General features: G+C 43.8%; 1 protein-coding gene across 1 annotated transcript; it reads right to left on the bottom strand.

Annotated features, from left to right (window-relative positions):
• Positions 1-4,170: 4,170 nt before the first annotated feature.
• On the bottom strand, positions 4,171-21,435 carry LOC146342560 (vomeronasal type-2 receptor 26-like). Its single transcript, XM_084807897.1, has 7 exons — positions 21,369-21,435; positions 17,492-17,612; positions 14,880-15,171; positions 10,899-11,762; positions 9,801-10,028; positions 6,509-6,635; positions 4,171-5,081 (listed from the first exon to the last, which is right to left on the bottom strand). The coding sequence occupies exons 1-7, from the start codon at positions 21,433-21,435 to the stop codon at positions 4,171-4,173; spliced, it is 2,610 nt and encodes an 869-aa protein (XP_084664023.1).
• Positions 21,436-25,052: the final 3,617 nt, after the last annotated feature.

Here is a 25,052-nt window from a genome sequence, read left to right on the forward strand (position 1 = left end):
ACATTCATGAAAGGTAAGTCCCATCCCAGGGGGGGGTGTGGGGTGCAGGTGGGTGCGGAGAATTTCTCCCCGAAACTTCTCCGGGGGGCCGAACATGTTGGCGCTCGGCCCCCCGAAGTTTCGGGGAGAAATTCTCCACCAACCCTAGCCATTCTGCCCTGAAATTGGTGGCAGAACGGCCTGCCACCCCCCCGCCACCCCCGGGACAAGACTTACCTGGGGCGGATCTTCCGGGCGGCTGCGGCTGTGGCGGCGGCTGTGGTGGCGGTTCGGCAGCGGTCGGTTTTCCGACCGGCTGCCGCCGCTGCCATTTCCAGTTAAAAAAAAAAAAAAGATGTGATAGGCTATGTAAATGTTTACGTAGCCTATCGTGTCTGACTTAAAAACCAACAACAACAACAATGCGCTTATGCAAATGGTGGCGGCCATGGCCGCCGCCATTTGCGTTCCTTATTTTGGCACGTCTTAGTCTACGTCAAGATTTACGTAGACTAAGATGGCGAAAATAAGGGGAATGCAAATAGCGTAGCGTCTGCTACGCTATTTGCGTTCCCGTTATTTTCGCTGTCTTAGTCTTTGTAAATCTTGATGTAGACTAAGATGTGTCAAAATAAGGACAGCAAATGGCGGCGGCCGCGGCTGCCGCCATTTGCGTACGCACACTGTTGTTGTTGTTTTTAAAGTCAGACGTGATAGGCTACGTAAACATTTACGTAGCCTATCATGGCTGACTGCAGGGACGCAAACGGCGGTGGCTACGGCTGCCACCATTTGCGTCCCTGCTAGCCAGGGGCCGGATGTCTGGCTGCTGGCGGAGCTGGCTGGCGGCTCCACAGAATTCCTGCGGAGCGGAGCCGGCCGGCCAGGATTCCAGGGGGGAGGCGCTCTGCGCCTCCCCCATGGCGAGGATTCCGGGGGGAGGGACGGAATGCCTCCCCCCCACCATCAACATAATCCACGAACAGGTAAGTGACTTTCGTACATCCCTAGCTAAGGTATTTTGCTCACCTAGGAAAACCTGAGCAATAAGATATTTTGCTGCCACTCCTCCAGTGCTTATGTCTTATTACATATGTTGAGCAGCATAACATTAAATGGTGAATACAAGGACTTTTTATTACCTTGTCTTCTATTTATTAGCTGTTCCCTGTGGATTTATACCAACAGTGTAATGTTAGGGGCGGGTGGAGGGATGCAACCAGTAAGCCTGAACTGGGAGAAAAGATGGGGAAGAACTCCCCACAGCTATGAAGTATTTTTTTCCTTTATGTTTAGTTAAGTTGGGAGAAAAGCTAACCAAATACTGCAAACCATTAGCGTGCCAAACACATTATTTGGGGTATAGGGAGAGGCACAGCCAAGTAACCCTGGTCTGGAGTTTAGGATGGAATAAAAGCTCCACAGCCACCATTTATTGAGTAGATTAGAACACAGGACAACCAGCCACTGAAGAAGACCAATGTAATAAAGGGGTTAACTTGGCTTAGTAAATCCCCTCACTGAGGAAGCCACAATTAAGCTGACGTGACTGAGGAAGCCACAATTAAGCTGAGCGTTCCCCTTATTTTTGCCGTAATATACGTAAATGTTTATGTAGACTACACTTGCCAAAATAAGGAACGCAAATGGTGGTGCCCATGGGTGCCGCCAGTTGTGTACGTGCGGTTTTGTTTTGTTTTTTCACTCAGCTGTGATAGGCTACGTAAACATTTATGTAGCCTATCACGGCTAACTGCCGGGACGCAAACGGCGGCAGCTACTGCCACCGCCATTTGCGTCCCGGCAGGACAGAAGGATTAGCAGCCGAAGGGACGGGGTGCCTCCCCCCCAGCCAGAATTTTGGGGGGGGGGACGGGCCGCCTCCCCCTCCAGCCAGAATTTCGGGGGGAGGGACGGAACGCCTCCCCCCCCACCGTGAATCAAGCTTCGGTATCAAGTAAGGGACTTTCGTACATCCCTACATAACTGATCAAAAACCATCTCTAATGAATGGGAAGGACCTAGATCAAGCACCACTAAGACCTCAACTCTGGTGTATAGATACCACATGCAAATGGATACTTATTTGGATATTTGGTCTGTTTTTTTGGAAGTTTATGTATAGTTCTTAGAAATCTGTATTTTCACACACACACACACACATTTCATATGTATGCACTGAAATTGATATATTCAAATCTATGTATTCCTTTTTCTTTCTTTTATTTTGTTTAAATTTTATAACAAATAATAAGGGAAAAAGAAAAGAAAAGAAAAAGAAAATCCTACCTTCTTCCGATGAGGCTTATGCAATTCAACCCAGTTGTTGAATGTGTTCTGATTATCACAGAGAGGAACTTATGCTGGGTTGGATCATTGGTCCATCTAGCCCAGCATTATTGATACTGACTGGCAGTGGCTATAAATGTCAGTGGTGTTTCTGGGCGCAGGGAGTGGGATAGCACATAGCAGTTCAGATTCTGAAGGAGAACCATCAGATATGGGGGAGGTGTTTTCCCAGGCTAGTCCAGATATGAGTAGGCCTGCTTCTGAGGTTACAAACATCCAGATGGCTGACCATGAGGGTCCCCCACCCCGGTGAGAGGCAGCGAACAGGAGGAGGTGGGGTTTGGGGAGGATGACCTAATAGATGCCAGATGCAGGCATAGAGCAAAGAGAGAGAAGGCAGGGACAGAAGTTGAACAGTCTACCCAATTGGCCTTGAGTGAAAAGCTGTGCTTAGAGGACTCACGAGAAGAGAGGGACCTCCCCACCCCCAAGTTAGGCTAGCCAAACCACATCCCTTTTCAAATGGTGGGCAACTCTTGTAAATTCCATTTGAACCCCCTGAAGGCATTCCTTTGTAGACAGAGAGTCTCTGAGAATTTGCATCTGTATGACCCTATGAAGTGATGGATTAAAAGCTATAGACTGAAGCCTCTCATCTGTGTATGTTTGGGCATTGAGTAAAGTGGGGGCTAAGGGAATCCTGACAGTGAGACAGAATTCTTTCTTGGCCTTTATAGACATGCTGGGGATTGAACCTGGGGTCTTCAGTATGCAAAGCATGTGCTCTACCACTAAGCTACAGCCCCTCCCCAGTTCTACATGGGGGTTACTCTGCACTTGAAGAGGATGTAACACTTTAGGTCTCAACTGTGGAATCCCACAGACCTGTATCAGAAAGGAAGCTACAATAGCTACAAGACAGATAAGACAAAGGCAGATAAGCTACTTCAGGATGCTATTGTCAACATATATTCTGGATGACCAAAGTATCAACAGTACGTTAGACCTGAACTAATAGACTAGTTTGCTGTTTGAGAACAATTAAGTGAGTCCAATGGACTAATGGTGAAAGGAGATTACATTATCGTTCCAGGTAGTTTGAGAAAAGAAGTTTCCTCATGGACCAAGGCCTAATCACTCCCTCCTCCCCAAATTGAGGCTTCCCTTTCCATATAAGCTTCAGCACCTATCCTTCTGAAATGTTGCAGTTTTCTTACTTAGGGCCACCTCTGTGCTTTCTGTCATTTTCAGAAGATCCTTCCTCACAAGGATCATAGGAGGATAAGTGTGTCCTTTGGGGGTGGGGGTACCCTCAAATTCTAAACACTGCTCTTGCACAAAAAAAAACCTGCACTTGTTCATTTACTTGGCAAGTTTGATCACCCTAGAGGGGAAAACTACCTGTGCAAAATTCCTCCAATTATGCCAGGAAATCAAAATGTTATCAGAAGTTCCCTTTAAAAGATCAAAATATAAAGTTGTCTAGTATAACAAACAACAACACTGCATGCATTTTTATGATATATAGCAGGTGTAATTCCCCCCCCCCATGGGCTACCTTGTCTACAAATTCCATCCACTTCTGACTAACACCCAAATTGTTATATCATTATTTTAAACATCCCAAAATAGCCAATGGGAGGCCCTTAAGCTTTGGATTTCAAAATAAGGATTCTGGTTCAGCAGCACCCAACTCCAAGCAGATGGCCTCTGAACTGGTCTGAGCCAAATCAGGTTTTGTTTTTGTTTTGTTCTAAGCACCAGGTCAGGGCCCAAAATGAATCTTGTTGTCAGTGCACACCTCTACTAATGAGTGAATAAGAAAAGAACTGGTCCCCATCCATCACTGAAACAAATTGTATTTAGTCATGGGTTACCATTATCTTTATCAGGACAATAGTATTAGAGTCTTGAATGCTTGCTCCTTATTAGCTGACCCTTGTTGTTCAGCTCAGGCTTCATTAAAATAATATAACATTTGGGAGAAAAAATGAATCCCAGTAACCCAGCACTGGAGGCTAAGATGGAAAAGCTCTCCACAGCCACCATATATTTTCCTTTGGTACTCAGGTAGGTTGGTACAAAGGAAAGCCAAACACTGCAAAAAAGTAACATGCTGAAGGTGATAAACTTGGCTTCGTTAAAACTGTCAGGTAACTTCCTGGCTAGGAAGGCCATAGTAAAGCTTACAGTTGCCAGGAAGCCCATAAAGCCCACAACACAATAGAATATGGCCGATGACCCTTCATTACATTTCAGTACAATTTCTTCAGTCATGGAGTGCATGTCAAAATCTGGGCATGGGGGAGAGGTTGCCAACCACACAGAACAAATAATAATTTGAATAAGGGAATTGGAAAGAACAATGGAGTTGGCCAGTCTTTTCCCCACCCATTTCCTCATTCTAGAACCTGGCTTGGTGGCCATGAAAGCTAGAACAACTACAGTTGTTTTGGCCAGTATGCAAGAAACCGCCACTGAGAAGATGATGCCAAAAGCCACTTGTCGAATGAGGCATGACACTTTGTTAGGTTGGCCAATGAATAGAAAAGCACAAAGGAAGGAAAGCAGGAGGGCAACAAGAAGAGTGTAGGTGAGGTTCCGGTTGTTGGCTTTGACTATGGGAGTGTCTTTGTACTTAATGAACATCCAGAGAACCAAGGCTGTGGTGAAAGAAAAGGAAAGGGCAAAGCTGGCCAAAATGATCCCCAAAGGCTCTTCATAAGACAAGAACGTTATGTGTTTTTGAATGCACATATCTTGGCCCTTGTTTGGATGCTGATCTTCTGGACACTGAAAACAATCATCCATATCTGAAAAAGAAGAGCATAGCTTATGCTTGATGGCAGCCATGTTTTAGTTCATTATTGCTTATTGAAACTTTGAGGATTGCCTGTGTGCAGGGAGGCCGTTGGGGGAAGGGAAAGAGGAGGAAGAGCGAATGCCATCAGTGTTCTTGGTGTGGCACCACCAGCAGAGACAGGGGCTCATGAGATGTTTTTAGCCTGCGGGGCCCCTCCCTTTCACCTCTTCGAAGCATGGCTCCCTCTCTCCCTGTATGCAATGTGGGCTTTTGGCTTTGCTGGTTGTCCTTTGAGGGGCCAAGTAGGAATTTTTGGCTCGTAGCTTTATTGACCTGGGCTATGTGTCTTTTTGCCTTGTTCACACTGTAAGTAGGGTTCAGGAGTATGTTTCAGATTAGTCTGTTTGGTTACAATTTGGCTAATTCAGCCACATTTGACAGGTGGGCTGGTATGTGCAGACATCTTTAGTGGAAACAGGGTTGGTGAGCATTTGGAAGCAACATTTCAGTGGCAGGTAGTGCCTGAGGCTTCCAGCTCAGGGTTTTGCGGCCCTAGTTGGGAGATAAGGATTACCTTTGAGGCCAACTCACCTCACCCACTCATGAGCTTCGTGGCCTGGGGGGAGGTGACATGGGAAACCCTCCCTTCCCCAAATGGGGCAAGCCTGAGGAGTGGCAATCTCACAGATGCCACTCAACAGGCATTGTATGCCTTATCATGCTAGTTGCCAGCATAGATGAGATGCCCACTCAGTTTCCCCCCCCCTTTGCAAATATATCAATAACTGTGGCCCAAGTTCAAAACCATATTTGTGTCTCATCCCTTCATCCTCCCGCCCTCCTTTCACTCACACACCCATGCCCCACTCCCAATTATATAGTTGGTTATATAAGGTACATTTCAAATGGATTTCTGCAATAAAGCCTCAAAATCACAAAATCCTGTTTAAGGCTTTCTATATTGATATCTGAAAGACAATTTTTCAGGCTTCTTGTGCCATTATTTTTTCAATAAATGAAATACATCAATGGTCCAGGAGCATTTCAGAACTTAGGCCTTGCGTTCAGAACTTAGGCCCAAGGAAAGCAGAATAGCAACAATAAAATGGATGCCTGGTTATACTATTTGTTTTGTTTCAATTATGATATCTGTGTGTGTGTGTGTGTGTGTGTGTATACATACACACACAGTATATCTATCTATCTATCTATCTATCTATCTATCTATCTATCTATCCACACACAGTCTGTCTATCTATCTATCTATCTATCTATCTATCAGCACACAACTATCAGCCATTACATCAGACTGTACATTCCTGTCAGTGACATCTACCAATACAGAAAATAGAGCAACTTGTAAAGCATCTTGAAAATGGGTCTTTATGTACCCTGATGTCCAGGTGCTGGATATATTCTATACCTGGGGCCTCTTACCTGTCTGGTTTGAAATTGCCCCTTGTGGGCATGGAAGGCAATCATAGCAGCAAAATGACTTCCCTTCTATCTTGGTCCTTCTATAGCCTAAATGGCAATTCTCATTACACAGAGAAAGGGGTTGTGCCTGTCCATGAATAACAAAAGGAGAATCTTAAGCATTTGGAAAACATGTAGGGATAAATTGGGAGTTTGTCCCCATTCAGTTGCTTTTGCAATCCATTTCACTTGGCAACTCCTGTTCAGTGGATATGAGTTGGACTGGGACCTCACCACCTGGCCACAAGCCCTGATGCTGAGATGTGCTCAAGCCAATCTCTCTGGAAACTTCACTTTTGGTATTTGTGTAGAAGGTACTCTATGATATTTGCAAAGCCAGCACCAGGTTTAATGCCATCCATGTCTATGTGCTCTCTGGTATTCCCTTCCTACCTCAGTGACCCTTGGCATTGGCAGTGGTAGCCCTTAACAGCAATGCTCTTAACCGGTGCTCAGTAGCTCTAAGCCATAAATGTACACTTTCAAGCTCCAGTGTGTTGGAAGAAACTGAACTTGTGGCTTCTAGACCCAAACACTTTTTAATGTGGATGTCAGGGGTGTTTCTGAGCACAGGGAGTGGGATAGTAGTTCAGATTCTGAAGGAGAACTGCCAGACATGGGGGAGGCATTTTCCCTGGCTAGTCCAGACATGGCTAGGCAGGCTCCTCAGGTTTCAAAGGTCCAGCTGGTGGAGGATCAGGGTCCCTCTTCACACACACACCGTGAGGGATAGCGAACAGGGGGAGGCGGGGTTTGCGGAGCCTGATTTAATAGATGCCAGGTGCAGATGCAGAGCAAAGAAAGAGGAGGCAGGGGTGTAACTTAGACAGTCTACCCAACTGGGCTTGCATGAACAGCTGCGCCTAGAAACCTCACGAGAGAGAGACCTCCCCCCCCTTAAGTTAGGCTAGTGAGACCGCTTTCCTCTTAAAATGGCAGGCAACTTTCGTAACTACCTTTTGAACCTCCTGAAGGCATTTCCTTGTAGACTGAGAGTCACTGAGAATTTGCATCTGTATGACCCTGTAAAGTAATGGATTAAAAGCTGCAGGCTGAAGCCTCTTGTCTGTGTTTGTTTCAGCGTTTGAAGTTAAGTGGGGGCAGAAGGAATCCTGCCAGTGGAAGCTGGCCCAGACATCAGCAGTTGACCCTGCATGGTAGGGATGGTGGCGGAGTCTGGAGATTGCCACTAGCTCAGCCCCCCAGTCCCCAGATGCTCGCTTGTGTATCCCCGAACCTGCAAAACGTGGTGCACACTGAGCTGGGCAAGCTCACCATTTTCCACCACCCACCAACCCCTCACGCTGTCCTTGCAAGGAGAGAATGAGGAGTTGGCAGGTAGCAATGAGGACTCTGGCAGCTGCTATTTTGCAGAAAATAGTGGCAGCTGAGCTTTTTCCACAAGTCGCCCATTTTGTGCAAATGGTGGCAGTAAATAGGTCAATTTATGCTAAATTACAGGCATCAATGGTGTTACTACACTATTTACGCCTGTAATTTTGCATAAATGGCCCTATTTATAGCCACCATTTGCACAAAATGGGGGATTCGTGGAAAAAGCCTAGCTGCCATTTTGCTAGGGATGTTGGAGAAATCTGCCGTAGGGATGGACGGAACACTTACCTTCTGTTATGTTCTGTTTCCGCTGGGGGGGAGGCACTCTGTCCCTTGCCCCGGAATCCTCGATGGGGGGGGAGGTGCTCCATCCCTCCCCCCCAGAATCCTGACTGGCCGGCTCTGCTCCGTGGCCAAGCTGCGGAGCCACCGGCTGGCTCCGGCCACCTGCAGCCAGACCTCCGGCCGCTGGGCAGCCTGCAGCAACACAAATGGTGGCGGCTGTAGCTGCCGCCATTTGCATCCCTGTATTTAGCCGTGATAGGCTACGTAAGTATTTACGTAGCCTATCAAGTCTGGGTAGGTAAAAAAAAAAAAAAAGTGTACGCAAATGGCAGTGGCTACGGCCGCCGCCATTTGAGTTCCTTATTTTTCGTCGTCTTAGTCTACGTAAATATTTACGTAGACTATTACAGTGAAAAGAAAGGGGAACGCAAATAGCGTAGTGGGCGCTACTTGTGTTCCCCTTTCTTTTCACCGTAATAGTCTACGTAAATATTTACGTAGACTAAGATGGTGAAAAATAAGGAATGCAAATGGTGGCGGCTGTAGCCACCGCCATTTTCGTATGCTTTTTTTTTTTACCTACCCAGATGTGATAGGCTACATAAGTCTTTACGTAGCCTATCACGTCAATGTAAAAAAACCAGACCAGACTGCAAATGGCGGCAGCGGCAGCCGGTCGGAAGACCAGCCGCTGCTGCCGCCGAAGCCGCTACTAGAGCTGTTGCCGTCCAGAACATCCGCCCCAGGTAAGCTTTGTCCCGGGGGGATCCGCAGGGGTGCAGGGGGTTGGTAGGCCGTTCCACCACGGTTTTCGGGATTGGAGGTGGGATGGCACTCGGCTGCTTCTTCTGCCAGAGCTGTTTGCCTCCTCCACGCCGATTGCCATTTCTTTCTTTTTTAAAAAAAAGTGGCGATCAGCAGGATGTGGCCATAGACTTATACGCAATGTAGAGCCATGACTCTTGCGTGTACACAAGAGTCACAGCTCTATGTGCGTATAAGTCTATGGGCCACATCCTGCCAGTCACTTTTTGAAGAAATGGCGATCGATGTGGAGGAGGCAAACGGCTCTGGCCGGCAAGGTAAATGGCCCTATAGCTGGTGAGGCTGTGTGGAATCCTCACAGAGAGGAGCAGCTCCAGAGGAATCTGGTGGGGGGGGGGACTGATCACCTCCCCCCCCACAGGTTCCCCACTGGAACGGACAGTGGGGAATCCGTACTCCCCTACATTTTGCACAAAATGGCAGCTTTCAGACCAGCATGACACCTCGCACTGCTCACTGGACATACCATCCAGCGGCTCGCTGGGCCCAGCAAATGAAGTCAGGCAGCCAGCGGGCATCTGGCAAGTGGCTTGCGGGTCAAGCAGCAGCAAGCTCACCCATCCCTACTACAGGAATACTGACAATGCTCTGTACTGCTTCTGGGCCTGACTGAATGCATTTTCTTGCACCGTCTAGCTGTTTTGACAAGCCTACAAGGTTCTTTGATGCCACTCAGGGTTGTATCTAGTCCGACACCCCCATTTGATGATCAGGTAGAACAAGCAGCAAACAAACCTTTGCCTGTGCCAATGTGATCAACAGGCATATAAAATTCATAGATACAGCCGAAAATGCACACAGACCCTACCTGATTAAACCTCCCGGGCCACATGATGGCATCCTCCTGAATGGTGAACCTCTTCTCTAAGGGAGCATCTGGGTCTACTTTCCCAACTTTGACTCTAAGAAAGGACAGATTTGGGAAGGTGATCCAGTTCATAATATCAAATCCAGCAACTAATTTTCCATTCTTGTCAAAGGAAACCTTTTCCCCAGCACTGTTGTTAAATGAAACACTTCTCAAAAAGTGGTGGAGCTAAATTGAGAAAGAAAGAAAGAAAGAAAGAAAGAAAGAGTGAAAGAAAGAAAAGAAAGAAAGAAAGAAAGAGTGAGTTTTACAGAATGATGTAAATATATATCCGGCTGATAATGGGCTTTTCTATATGAGGCTTTTAATCTGCTATATCTCTTTTTGGGCTCATTACAAAACTGAGTTCTGAACTCTACACAAAGAGCTTTTATTTGTCCTCGGTTCTGCTGCATAACCTCTAGGTGGCACGGTGCTATAGTAGAATAATGCAATTACACAACTAGAAAAATATTTCTTTCACTTTCACAAATAATACTCCATTTTCCTTGTTGTAAAAAAACCCATGGAAGTGCTCAAAAAACAAAACCAGAGAGTCACATTATCATCTATAGAAACAACTGAAAACAGCTGTAAGTAAGGAATAATGAATGCACAATAAATGTCTCATGTAGAAAAGCTCAAAATTTCACAGATTTGACTGTGGTTAACAATGCTTTTAAAAGCTTTGTGGATATGTACTGTAGCTGTAACAATCCTGAATGCAACACTTCAGCCAAGGAAGCTTCAGTGCATGTGTACTTTCCCCATTTGGGGAAAATGTGCACTGTGTGGATCTGGGACTTTGCCAGTGCTGGGAGGATCAGCTTCTCCTCCCATTTCCAGACAAGTCCCATTTTATGTGCTGAGAGAGGCACATTTCCTTAGTATGGAAAAAGGCAAAATGGATGCAGGAAAGACAGTGACATCACCATCCAGTCCACAGAGGGCCTGGTGGGGGACATTTTGGCCTCAGAACTAAAACTGGTTGTCCACCCCTGAGCTAAATCCTGATTTCTTACCCTCAGCTCTCCTTCCTTTGTGTGTTCAGGCCATTACCTGCCATGGATGTGGATCCAGAAGCTTCCATCTCCCACCATCAGCCATTGTTCTGTGTTTTAATTTGGATAAATGCATTGCGTGCAAAGCATGAACCACAGCATAAACAGCGTTGTAGACACAATAGCTGTGGCCAGTCATGCTCATTTCAAAAACAGACCCAGGAAGCATCTCCAGATTCTCTTTCCCAGTGCACATTTTCTCAGCATTCTCATCTATGATGGAGCTGGGGAACAAACATTCAAATGCATCTTCCCAAAAATCCCTGATAAAGCCATCTTCTTTTTCTGAGGAAGGGTTCCTCTTCTGAACAAATTCCCGGAATCCTAACAGCTCCTCTGAGTGAACTGTGAAGGATATAGCACCATGAAGGAAATCGATATCCCAACTTCTTTGCATGACAATTGATGTGAAATCCATCTGGGCTGTCACAATCCAAACTTTGCCTTTTGATTTGTTTGGTATTTCCTCAGAGTCTGAGACAAAGAACAACAGTCTCATACTTACCATAGTCTGAATCTCACCATTTATGATCACTGCATTGACAGTACTTCCCATGATCACTTTGTATAATCTATCCCCATCTGCCATCATTTGAGCAACTGCAGTGGAGTAAGTCATTTTGGGGAAATGTTCTATGAAGTCAAAGCAGATACCTCTCTGGGAAAACATGGGAAGCCTGTTCTGAATGAAACTCTCTGCATTCTCTTCATCCAGAGAAACCATCCCAACCCATGACCATTTGAAATGCTCCAGTAACTGGAGTATCCCCGTATATTGCAAAAACTCATCAGGGAACATTAAGTGGAATAACACTGCCTGGGGTTTTTTGTTATTCAACAGTGGAGCAGAGCCATATGTGACCTGAAGGAAATAGAACAGAGGAGAAGGTATATTTCCAAAATTGACTGTCTCTTTGTATGTGTATCTAGTAGTACCCTTGCTGAACTGTGAAGACTGTCCCCAAATGTCAACTGAGATCCAGATTTCAATAACAGAACATCTATTATTGGGCAGATATATATATATATATATAAACTTGAGCATGCTCTGGGAGAGAGCGGAGGACAGGAAGGCCTGGCGTGCTATGGTCCATGGGGTCACGAAGAGTCAGACACGACTGAACGACTGAACAACAACATATATATATATATATATATATATATACACGCACACACACACACACACACACACACATACATATGCATACATACATACAAACACACACACCTTAAGTATCTGCCAACCAGGGATATTTCACACACACACACATACACACACACTTTCAGTAATGCAATAGAAATTAAAAGAGAAAGATGAAGGCTTTTTTCTTCACATGGCACAGGATGAGGCGGGAAGATGCTCAGTAGTAAAATAGACTGTTCCACTTCAAAACACATGGTGAGGGGAGGAATTCTGATTCCTCAGTAGTGCTTCCTTATATTGTATTAATAACCAGCACAATAGCCAAAGGATTCAAATAGAGCTTTCCCTCCTGATGTGTTAGTTTTCTATCTACATGGTCTTTCTTTCTTTCTTTCTTTCTTTCTTTCTTTCTTTCCTTCTTTCTTTCTTTTCCTTCCTTCCTTCCTTCCTTCCTTCCTTCCATAAGCAAAACACTCAAATTAATACCCCCCCCACACACATACACATACCCAGCTATCTGTAGTAGAAGTCTCTATTCCACAGCTTTAGAAGTTGTGCAAGACACTTTGTCCCGATGAAGGCTAACCTGCAGTAGTGATACTGCAGGGCCAGCCCTACCATTAGGCAGATGAAGCTGTTGCCTCATGCACCAGCTGCTGGTTGATGTGGAGGGGGGAGTTGTGGCAGTCCCTGTGAATTCCTCTCTATTGCATGACAAAGAATGGAGCAATTGGTTCCAGGCAGTCTGGATTCAATTGCCAGTCCAGATGGCTTCTGAAGGTGAAATGGGGGTGGTTGGTTGTTGCACACCTTTGTTTAAAACATCAAAATGTCTTGGAGCAGCCTTGCCCGACTGGCACAGGCAGCAGATGTGGGCACGCAGGGACAGGCACTGAAAGACCACTTGACCAGGACATGGCATACATGTGAGACTGCACTCCTGGCTGCCTGGTTCTTAGCTATCACTAGACTCAAGGGCAATCAATTTGTGTAGAATATGTTCTGAAGCATAATAACTCTGTCTCATACATTGGTCTTAGCTTATGACTCTTCACTCTAAGACAGGGACACTCTCCATTACTTCCTTCAGATATTATTTTTCCTAACGTATTAAATACTGTGATAACATTGACTTGCATATTTAAGACTTTTTTGAAATTTCACTGAGTGCTACTCCTATTTTCTTATATCAGTCTCTAAGGGCAAGATCCCAATAACTGCTTTAGAGGAGGTCAGCTACTTGTCTATGTTAGTGAGAGTTCATACAACTTGTTCCCTGAAAATCAAACACACAAGGATAAATACCACCAACTGCATCTGAAACATCCCTTCTGTTCAAAATAGCCTGTTATGTGGGATCAGGATGAATTTGCTGCTACTTGAAAGGTAGAACTGATGCCTTGAGCACCTGGGACTAGTGCTGTTCTTTGGATGGTGGCCCGTATTTTCAGTTTGCATCTGCAGTCTTCTTTCAGTCATTTGTCATCACCATCACTTACTTTTATTTATAAAAGCACACAAAATCATAAGGCACAATTAGGGAGATACAGATTGCATAAAATCCTCTGTCAGACCACCAACAAAATCAGATTTTGTTTGTTTTGTTACCAAATTCCCCTGAAATTGACATTTTCAGGCTTTAGCCTATGGGGGAAATGTGCATTTTGGCCAGGTTTAAAAAAAAAATAAAAATAAAAATTGGTGTATTTCTCTATGATGAAATTTGTGCAAAATTCAGGAAAGTTAAAAAATCGGTTCACAGGTCTGTGGAACCTGCCTAATTGGGGGTGGGGAGGCAGTCTGCAGTGGAATCCAAAGGACAGATTCATGAAAAACTGGCGTCATTTGGTTCCATTGCAGATTTCTCCAACATCCCTAGGCACAATACAAATTCAACAGAACAATTGTATTTGTATGTAGGTTTACAACCTTAAAAAAAAAGAAAGTGAGAAAAGGAGAAGGGACTTGGTGGGACAAGGGAAAAGCCTGTGTCAGCTACATTTGGGGTAAAATAAAAGAGCACTGCTATTCTATACACTTGGATCAAAATAAAGAGGGCATTGGAACTTTGAGTGGAAGAGGAAAGAGCAAGGAGCAGTGAGAAGCATAAATTGTGGTTGTATCTGAGGTAAGAAGAGAAACAACATTAGACTAGAAGCACAAAGTGGAGAAGTTTAGGGATGGGAGAACCAAGGATGATCGCACTGGCTAGAATTCTCCAAACCTCACTTCAAAGCTTGGTTCATCTTCCTCCCATTCTTGTTTGCAACCTGTTCCCCTGCACCCCCCATTCATAGAAATGAGAAATGTGTGCATTTTTCAAAAGTATGCACCAAGCCTCTGTGCACTGAAGTGTGAGAATTGGCATTTTTAAAAGTGCATTTTTCTGTAAACTTTTTTTAATGTATGCTTTTAAAAATACACACTTTAAAGTGCACATTTTTAAAGTGCACATTTTAAAAAACACAAACACAAGGAAATTTTAAAACATTTTCAGAGGACATGATGCACTCCCGTCCATGTTTGGGGTTGCAAACAGGGCACTTTCAAATTATTTGTACGCATATGAATCGAAATGCTTAGAAAAGAGGGACATAAGGGGATCTTGTAAAATGGAAGAAGTAGGAAGAATATTCCAACTGTAAGAAGGTAAAGAGGGCAGTTTTATCAGCAAAGTCCTGGACAAAACTATCAAAAGAAACTGAACTGTGCAAAGACGAGAGATCAAATTGTCTCTTCATGTCTATCATATACGACTACATTCTGTTCCCAAATCACATCTAAAAGAAACATGAAGTGGGAATGGTTTGTTAAATTCCATTACTCATGTCTTACCTGTGGAATCTTGTAGATGCACAGTGTGGTTGCCATGTCAAGACAGATCTTAGAATTGGGACCCCCAATGACAGCCACTGTGTTGTTCTGGCCATCACAGTTGTAGTTAGGGATGAATCTATCCTTTGTAGAGAGAAGTTCCATTGCAGCAAGGTACGTCCAGCTTCCAACAAAATAATCATTATAGATGTGGAAGCCCAGGGTGACATTGGGCAAGAGCTGTGGGTTTTTATTGATCTCATTTACAGCAAATGCTAAGGCCAGGGTGTGCTGGTAGTTTTGAGTCAGGAACCTTCAATGAGAGTTATAGTCTTCATCACTATGTGTCTGCTACAACATGGCTAACAATGTATTTTGGTTCAATACAGATAGATATAGATTCCACTCTGTGGAACGTCCTCCCTAGGGAACTCCGCCATGCCCCCTCTTTAATGAGCTTCCACCACGCATTAAAAACAGGGTTGTTCAGGCAGGCATTTGGGGTGGGTTAGGGTATTTTTAGAAATGTGGTGTTTTTATTGTAGAATTTTATTGTTTTAAACTGTTCTATTATACATTTTGTTCATCGCCCAGAGTGGCTGGGTGACCAGCCAGATGGGCGATTAATAAATTTAATAAATGAATGAATGAATGAATGAATAAAATAGTGCCCCCATGTTTTTCATGGTCAGCAAAGATACCCCAGTTGTCCTGGTCCTATATTGCCTTATGAAACACTATCCTTACTGCTAGAAGAGGGCTCTCTCTCACTATTTAACCCATTGTGGCAGCTACTGAGGTAAACAATGAACTGGCATGAGTCAACTCATGGAGGAGGGGCAAAACAGTAAGACTCAGATGCTTTATAAGGCAATACAGAACCAGGACAACATAGGGCATCACTGGCCATCACAGGCACTCCATCCTCTTTATCTGGATTTGGGTGCATGGAGGGTAAATTGTAAGCAAGCACATTTTCTGGAATCACACAACTTCATCATCACTGGCCATGGGGAACATTAGTTAAAGCATCAGCCTTAGCTTTCAGTTTCCTCCTGGCTTTGAGGAACTTGAATCAACATATGAACTCTGATCTTAAGCTGGCAGGTTTTAAAATCATTAAATATTTGATTCTAAAATGGATTATTTAAAGATGAGAAAGGCATCACAAAATTCAGAGACATGCAAAATCCAAAGGATAATTATACTGCTATCTACACATTAGCTGGGGAGGTACAAAGCAGCTTGCAGAATTTGCCAAGATCAAATTCTTCTGGCATCCCTGACCAAGACTAAACGTTAATATTATGCTTCCATATGCTCTAGCAAGCTGGAATTTGGTATTGCCCAAGACACACTGGATGCCATGAGTTATGAAAGTGGATATTTTTATATCTAACAGTCATAACTAGAAGTGTGATTCATATCCAGTCAAATCCCAAACCAAATTAGGCTGATTTGGGCAGGTTTGGGAGATGTCTGAATCAAAGTTGGGCTCCTCTGAAGCGGACCAAATCCCAAACTGAACACTCCTGAAGATTCAGGATTTGGGCAGACATGGACACGGACAGTGTGTCTCCAGGAATTGATACATTTCTCCTCAAGCTCTATGTATAAGGAAAGCACCAGGGTGCAGAGAGGGGGTTGGGTGCATGTGAGAGAGATGGAGAGGAGGGGATGTGGATTTGTGACTGGCAGGTCGCTTCTAACCACCATGAATGGTTCCAAGGAGTGTTTACCTGAGGGAATCCATGTGAAAGGTGAAAAAGATTAGTTGGATTTGCGATATATTGGGAATCTTATATTAAAAGTCAATAGCAGGGGTCTCTGCCATGGAAGTCAATTGTTCCATTCTATTATAAATCCAATATGTAACGAATTTAGTATTTTATGTTGTAAATGTATGTGATGAACTTGTTGAGATTTTAAATTAAAATATTAAAAAATCTTGTTGAGAGCCAGTGTGGTGTAGTGGCTAGAGTGTTGGACTGGGAGTCGGGACATCCGGGTTCTAGCCCCCACTCAGCCATGGAAGCTCACTGGGCTGGTCACAGACTCTCAGCCCAACCCACCTCACAGGGTTGTTGTTGTGAGGATAAAACGGAGGAGGAGGAGGAGGATTATGTACACCGCCTTGGGTTCCTTAAGGAGGAAAAAAGGCAGGGCTCTAAATGAAACGAATGAATTAATGAATTAACACATCAAGGGAAAAAAGCACATACAACTAGGGATGGGCAGACAAGTTGGATCTCATCTAGGTTCTGATTTTTCCACTGTCAAGGTCATTCCATCCTGGGTCCATACAGATGTCACACACACACAACACACACACATACACACACAGCGCGAGCGAGAGAGTATGGACATTTGTACATACCTTTGTGCACATTTTTCAAATATACACCTTTTAATACTTTTTTCCCCAAAATGTACACGTTTGTACACATGCACCCACTGAATAATGGGCAGTATCCAATTGGGACCTACTGTGTGCATGGCCAGCGGCGTTGGCGCTGGTTCATGCATAGAACGCCCCCCCCCCAGCCCTGACCTAATCTATGACACGATATCGTGCTTCTGGTGACTAGCCCCAAAATGAGCAGAAACACTTGTTTCTGGAAGGGGGAGGTCACCTGAGCTCTTCCCCTTCTAGAAATGAGTGTTTCTGCTCGTTTTGGGGCTTGCCCCCAGATGCCCGATATCCTGTTGTGCAAGTGGTAGGAGCCACTTGCGGGTTAAGGTCAGCAGGGCCTTCTGCATGCAGATTGGAACAGGCGGGGCTAGCCACACAGAGAAGACCCCAATTGCATACTGCCCTATGTGTTTGTGCACATTTTTTTAATTGTATGCAGTTTTCTTTGCACTTTCTCCCTCAAAAGTGCAGACAATAATGGATACACTTTTAGTTATTTATTTCACAACAAGCTTTACAAGCTTGGGAATGTCCATATTTCTGAATTACATTTGGTCCTGTGTTCAGTTCCAGGAGTTAAAGATGAGAGAAACCCATTAAAAACAACAACACAAAAACAAAACCACCTCATTGGAGCAAATTTCTCAACTATTCCTACATAAAATAACAGGTGACAATAAATTAAACATAATTCTGATGACCCCAAACTGCCACAATATTAGGTTTTAGAATACTTTTCACATTACTCATACACTAACTTGCTTGATCAGCATTTTCTGGTATACTATTTTTAAATCATTGCTGTAAAAAGGTAATTCTTGCACAGGTTCCAAGACAAAGAATGACAGTTTCCAGTTTCCAAGACATTTGGACAAAGAATGAGAAAGAAGTTAAAGAAAATCTATTGAACCTAAACAGTTGTCCAATTTGATTAAAAAGCAACAACAACTCCTTACACACGGTGGTCAAGCAGTTTATGAGACGGAAGACATTCGAAGGTTATTGGATTTGAAAGGATGAAGATCTGATAAATAATGGCAGCAATAATGAGGTCTCCTGATTGATAATACTTGTGAAGAATAGGAAGAGGATCACTGGTGTTGCATTTTACAATAGGAATTATGCACACTGCTGTAGGCAGAAACATTAAAACCAGTGCTACAAATATAGCCATTTTGCCTAAAAAATATTGTACTGGATACAAATGCCCATGTTCCTACATTGTCATTCACTTCTCTCTGAGGACCACTGTCTGATGTGAACAGCTACTCACTTGGATGATTTGAAGCCAAGACTATAAAGTAACAGAGATCACACATATTAAGCATTTCCCCACCTTCTCTACCTTTCTCTCTCTCCCCTTGCTCTGAATAGAACAGTGGATATTGCTATCATACTTCAGGATTGGTTAGTTGTTTTGTAAATGTCCATTGGGACTTTGTAGTGACTTGGAAAATACTGTAAAATTAATCATGGTTAATTTGATAGTTCCCAGGGAGATAATTACTCAGTCAGAGTAGTAGGTTCTTAGCAACACTTCAGAAGAAAATGAGCTTGTATTAATGAGCAAGAAAACTCCAGCAGAAAAATGGGGCATTCAGAAAGAAAGGGGGGGGGGAATTAGCACAAAATAAAAGTTTGCAAATCTGTATTTGATACAATAGCAGTATACATGGTCCAAATTCAAGTTCATCATTAGACTGATTCAAAATTTAAATGTAAAGTCAGACAATTTTACCTCTGGAATGTGCCTTGAAGATCATCTAGTCCAGTTTTCCCCAACTTGGTGCTGTCCAGAAGTTTTGACCCTCAAGTCCCATCAGCCCCAACTATCTTGGTCAATGGTCAGGAATACTGGGAGTTGTAGTTCAAAATATCTTGAGGGTACCAGCTTGAGAAAGGCTGATCGAGTCCAACCTCTTGCTCAATGCAGGATCTGCTATGAAAGGTATAAATACAGCATCCCTGACAGATGGCAGCCCAGCCTATTCTTAAATACATCCAGTGAAGGACAACCCATCACCTCCTGAGGCAATCTGTTCCACTGCTGAACAGTTTTAATGTTAGGATTTGAATCCTTGCAATTTCCATCAATTAGTTCTAGTTGTCTGGAGCAACAGTGAACAAGTCTGTTCCAACTTCTAAGTGACATCCTTTCAGATATTTGAATATAGTCATTATGTTCCCCTTTTGATCATCTCTTCTCTAGAACAAGCATATCTAGTTCTTTCAACAATTTCTCATATGACTTCATTTCTAGATCCCTCACAATTCTGGTGACCCTTCTCTGGACATGTTTTAGTTTGTCACTGCCTTCCTTAAAAGTTAAAACATGGCACCCAGAAATGGGCAGAGTATTCTAGAGACACCCTGGCCGATGCAGAATAGAGTGGAACAGTAGCCCAATTCAGGCATGATGCCTGAACAGGAAATATGAAGCTATGTAGGGGGCACAGGGCCCCACCAACATCCCCACTGCTGCCCTCCCTTTTCCCACCCTTGCTCTGTTGAGTTGAGTGGTGATTCCTGAAATGGTCTTCTAATTGCATTTGCCTGAATGTGAGTAGAAACCTCCACATCATTTTGAAACCTGTTAAAGCAATAAATGCGAGAAGAAGCTTCCTTCAGACATTGCCACTCAGAGAGTAGGAATGAATTGACAGTTTTCATAGTGGAGGGCTGTAAACAATGAATTCCCCCAAGGATCTCTATTGGGATTGGTGATTTATAACTTGTACACAAATGATCTGGAGTTAGGAGTGAACAGTGAGGTGGCCAAGTTTGCTGATGACATCAATTTATTTAGGATAGTTAAAACATAAGAACGTAAGAAGAGCCATGTAGGATCAGACCAAAGTCCCATCTAATCCAGTGTTTTCTTTACATGGTGGCCAGCCAGGTTCCCATAGGAAACCAACAAGTAGCACCCTCCCACTCATGTTATCCAGAAACTGGTGCACATAGGCATACTGCATATGAAACTGGAGGTTGTGTGTAGCCATCAGGACTAGTAGCCATTGATAGCGTTATCCTCCATGAATTTGTCCAATCCTCTTTTAAAACCATCCATGTTGGTGGCCATTGCTTGCTATGACTTCTAGCAGCACATTCCAGAGCTTAAGTATGTATGCACTGTGTGAAGACATACTTAGAATCATAGAATCGTAGGGTTGGAAGGGGCCTATACGACTTTACGTCAAAGCATCCCTGACAGTTAGCTGTCCAGCCTCATCTTGAATGCCTCCAGTGTGGGAGAGCCCACTGCCTTCCTAGGTAACTGGTTCCATTGTCATATTGCTCTAACAGTCAGGAAGTTTTTCCTGATGTTCAGCTGGAATCTGGCTTCCTGTAACTTGAGCCCATTATGCCGTGTCCTGCACTCTGGGATGATCGAGAAGAGATCCTGGCCTTCCTTTATCTTCCTACTTCCCTTTTTCTGTCCTGAATCTCCCACCAACCAGCTTCATTGGACAACCTTGTGTTATAATATTATAACAAAGGGACAAAAATGTCTCCCTATCTACTTTCTCGATACGATGCATAATGTTGTACACCTCTCGTTTCTCTCCACCTTCACCTTTTCTCTGAGCTAAATAGTCCCAGATATTTTAACCTTTCTTCATAGGGCAGTTGCTCTGGCTCCTTGATCATTTTAGTTGCTCTTTTCTGCACTTTTCCCAACTCTACAATATCCTATTTAAGTGTGGTGACCAGAACTGTACAGTACTCCAACTGTGGTTGTACCATAGATTTGTATAAGGACAGTATGATAGTGGCAATTTTATTTTTATTCCTATCCTAATTATGCCTAATGTGGGATTTGCTTCTTTTTTTTACAGCACACCGGCTCATCATTTCATTGAGCTGTCCACCACAACCCCAAAATCTATTTCTTGATCACTCACCACTAGCTCAGATCCAATTAGCATATATGTAAAGTTGGGGAGGGGGGTTGCCCCAACATGGACCACAGTGCACTTGTTTACATTGAACCACATTTGCCATTTGGATGCCTATTCTCCCAGTTTGGAGAGATCCTTTTGGAGCTCCTCACAATCACTTTTTTGTTTTGAACACCCTAATTAATTTGATGTTACCAGCAAACTTGGCCACTTCATTGATCACTCCTAATTCCAGATCTTTTATCAATAAGGTGAAAAGCATTGGTCCCAATACAGAACCCTGTAGGACCCCAAGTAGGGATAGGCGAACTTACCACAGTTGAAGTCGCGGACTATTCACTGGACCCTCATTAGCTGCCTGCCCCTGCTCACCACGTGCTGTCACCCAAACCCTCGCCATTTTTATTCAAAATGGTGGCTCAGCCTTTTTTGTAAAGGTCAATTTTGTGCAAATGGTGGCTGTAAAATGGCAATTTATATAGGATTATAGGTGTAAATAGCCACTGATGCCTGTAAACTTGCATAAATGGTCACTTTGTGGCCACCATTTCCATAAAATCTGTCTTTACAAAAAAAGGTCAAGCCACCATTTTATGGCTCGGTGAGGAATCAGAGATCTCCATGCTTGCCTGACTGGGTGCATGCCAAGTCAGGCAAGCATGGGGAGCCATGGACTGGCATCTGGGGAACTGAGCCAGTGATTTCTCACTGGGCCTCGAGCCCCAGCTGAACACCTGCTACTTCCCTAACCTTAAGTTTAAATTTCTCCATTGCAAGAATTTACCATTTATTCCTACTCTCTATTTTCTGTTCTTTAACCAGTTACTGATCCATTAGAGCACCTTTCCTTTTATTCCATGACTGGTAAGTTTGCTCAGTAGTCTTTGGTGGGGGACTTCATCAAAAGCCTTTTGGAAGTCCACATAAACTGTGTCTATCTGGTTACCCCTGTCCACATATTTATTGACACTCTCATAGAACTCTAAATGGTTAGTGAGATAGGACTTACTTTGTGGAAGCCATGCTGATTCTTTATTTTACTTCTTCTTCTTCTTTTTTAGCAGGGGTTGTCTTTCTATATGGTTACTTATTTTATCTTTAATAATGCTTTCAACCAATTTACCCGGAACTGATGTTAAACCAAACAGCCTGTAATGTTATGTATCCCTCCCATCAGATACTTTTTTATTGGAAAGTACCTACTCACCTCCATTTTGAGTTCTTTCAAATCACCATCACTCAAAAAAGTCTCCACTTTGTCTGGAAATGTTGGCTGACAAGGCCTGGATCCTCTTGGAATCACAATAATACCTAATCTTCCTCTTTTCCCTAGATCAATCAATGTAATATTGGATTACTGCTGAATTGGCCATTGAGAGCCCTGAGTTCTGAAGTGACCTCTCAAGTAGTACAGCTTGATGAAAATGTCAACCTAGTGTGCAGCCACTGTAAAAAAGGCAATCTCCATGTTATGCATAATTAGAAAAGGAATTGAGAATAAAACTGCCAATATCACACTGCCCTTATATAAATCTATGGTGCGACCACACATGGAATACTGTGTACAGTTCTGGTCAACACACGTAAAAAAAGATATTGTACAGCTGGAAAAACTGCAGAAAAGGGCAACCTTAAAATGATTAAGGGGCTGGAGCATCTCCCCCATGAAAGAAGGTTACAACAATTGGGATGGTTGAGCTTGGAAAAAAAGGAGGGTAAGGGGAGACTCAATAGAAGAGTACAAAATTATGCATGGTGTGGAGAATGTTGATAGGGAAACATTGTTCTCCCTCTCTCAAAATACTTGAACCTGGGGTCATCCCATGAAGCAGATTGGTGGGAGATTCAGGACAGATAAAAGCAAGTACTTCTTCACACAGTGCATAGTTAAACTATGGAATTCGCTACTACAGGATGTAGTGATGGCCACCAATTTGAATGGCTTTAAAAGGGGGTTAGACAAATTCCTGGAGGAAAAGGCTATCAATGGCTACTAGTCTTGATGGCTATGTGCTACCTCCAGTACCAGAGGCAGTTAGCCTATATACACCAGTTTCTGGGGAACATGGGCAGGAGGGTGCTGTTGTGCTCGTGTCCTGCCTATGGCTTCCTGGTTTGACAGCTGGTTGGCCACTGTGCAAACACAATCCTGGAATAGACAAATAGATGGACCCTTGGTCTGATCCAGCATGGCTCTTCTTATGTTCTTATGTACTTACTGTGACACACCCACCTAGACTCCCTCTTTTTGTTATGAAGTATAGTCATTCATCTTTTTCTTCACCTGGAAATTATCCAAGGACCACCCTACTCAGTTGTATTATTTGTTTGCTAAGACTATAACTGGTCTTATATCCTGAAATCCAGTGAGATTCTAGGAAGGCTCCATCAGATCACATACATGAGTAGTTTGATTTCAAGAGAAGTCCTGCTGGCAAGCACTCTGCCTAGGGTTGTTGGAGAAATCTGTAATGGATTCAAATGAATTAGGATTTATATGAATCTCACCTGTGGATTCTACAACAGACTGACTTTTTCTAAGTCACATGGGTTCCATGGACTTGTGGACCAGTTTTTTACTTGGGGGTGTGGGTTTGTGTGCATTAATTCACACTTGTGCTAATGCACATTAGTGCAAATGTGCATTAGCGCAAGTCTGCATTAGTGTAAGTGTGCATTAGCCCAAAAGTGCACTTGTGTAAGTGGAACAGAACTGGCAAACATCCCTTAAAGCATCCAATTCCATCAATGAGTGGACAATGGAACAAAAGACTAGAGATGGGGGAAACCCCCACCCCATGTCTGCCCCACACACCACTCACTAGCTCCCTGCTGCTTATCTGACCACATTCTGCATGCTGGGAGAGCCACCAGATCATCTGTGGGCACCTGGCAAGCAGCACGCAGCCCCTCTTCTTCCTGCGACCTGCCATTTACCATTTACATAAAATTACAGGCATAAATGTTCTTATTAGACCACAAAATGGCATGTGCAGGTAACTGAGGCATGCCCAACTTGGTGCATGCTGAGTTGGGGAAGTGTGAGGATCCATGGACTGGTGACCGGGTAGGGGGGGGCTGAGCTGGTGAGAAATCACTGAGCTTGAGCCCCAACAGGTATCCTCTGATATCCCTATAAAAAGACTCCTAACAATAATAGAAACACAGACAAAATAGATTTAATAAAATCTGTATATCCCTAAGTCTGCCTGCCCCTTCATGGATCACTGCCTTGTTGTGGCGAAGGGGCTTGCGTAACTCAGTGAAGCCATAAGCTATGCCGTGCAGGGCCACCAAAGATGGACAGGTCATGGCAGAGAGTTCTGACAAAATGTGGTCCACTGGAGAAGGAAATGGCAACCCACTCCAGTATTCTTGCCAAGAAAACCCCATGGAACGTATCACAAGGCTAAAAGAGATGATGCCGGAAGATGAGCCCCTCAGGTCGGAAGGTGTCCAATATACTACCGGGGAAGAGCAGAGGGTATTTCCAAGTGGCGCCAAAAAGAGTGAAGCGGCTGGGCCAAAGCCGAAAGGACACTCAGCTGTGGATGTGTCTGGTGGTGAAAAGAAAATCCGATGCCGTAAAGAACAATATTGTCTAGGAACCTGGAATGTCAGATCAATGAATCAAGGTCAGCTGGAGGTGGTCAAACATGAGATGGCAAGACTGAACATCGACATCTTGGGAATCAGTGAACTAAAATGGACAGGCATGGGTGAATTTAATTCAGGTGACCATCACATCTACTACTGTGGGCAAGAATCCCTTAGAAGAAATGGAATAGCACTCATAGTCAACAAAAGGGTGGGAAAAGCAGTACTGGGGTACAATCTTAAAAATGATAGAATGATCTCAGTACGAATCCAAGGCAAACC

Source organism: Heloderma suspectum, chromosome 6 (assembly GCF_057233095.1).
Source record: "Heloderma suspectum isolate Gila_16-S chromosome 6, 16-S_ref, whole genome shotgun sequence".
Taxonomy (NCBI): Eukaryota; Metazoa; Chordata; class Lepidosauria; order Squamata; family Helodermatidae; genus Heloderma; species Heloderma suspectum.

What these genes read in the sequence shown, in the direction of transcription:
- LOC146342560 (XM_084807897.1), bottom strand. Translation starts at nt 21,435, where the DNA reads ATGCTTTTCACCTTATTGATAAAAGATCTGGAATTAGGAGTGATCAAT. An exon ending in GCATCTACAAGATTCCACAG is followed by an intron (nt 11,763 to 14,879) that starts GTAAGACATGAG and finishes TATTTCCTTCAG; the next exon opens with GTCACATATGGCTCTGCTCC. An exon ending in GGCCCGGGAGGTTTAATCAG is followed by an intron (nt 6,636 to 9,800) that starts GTAGGGTCTGTG and finishes ATTCATGGACAG; the next exon opens with GCACAACCCCTTTCTCTGTG.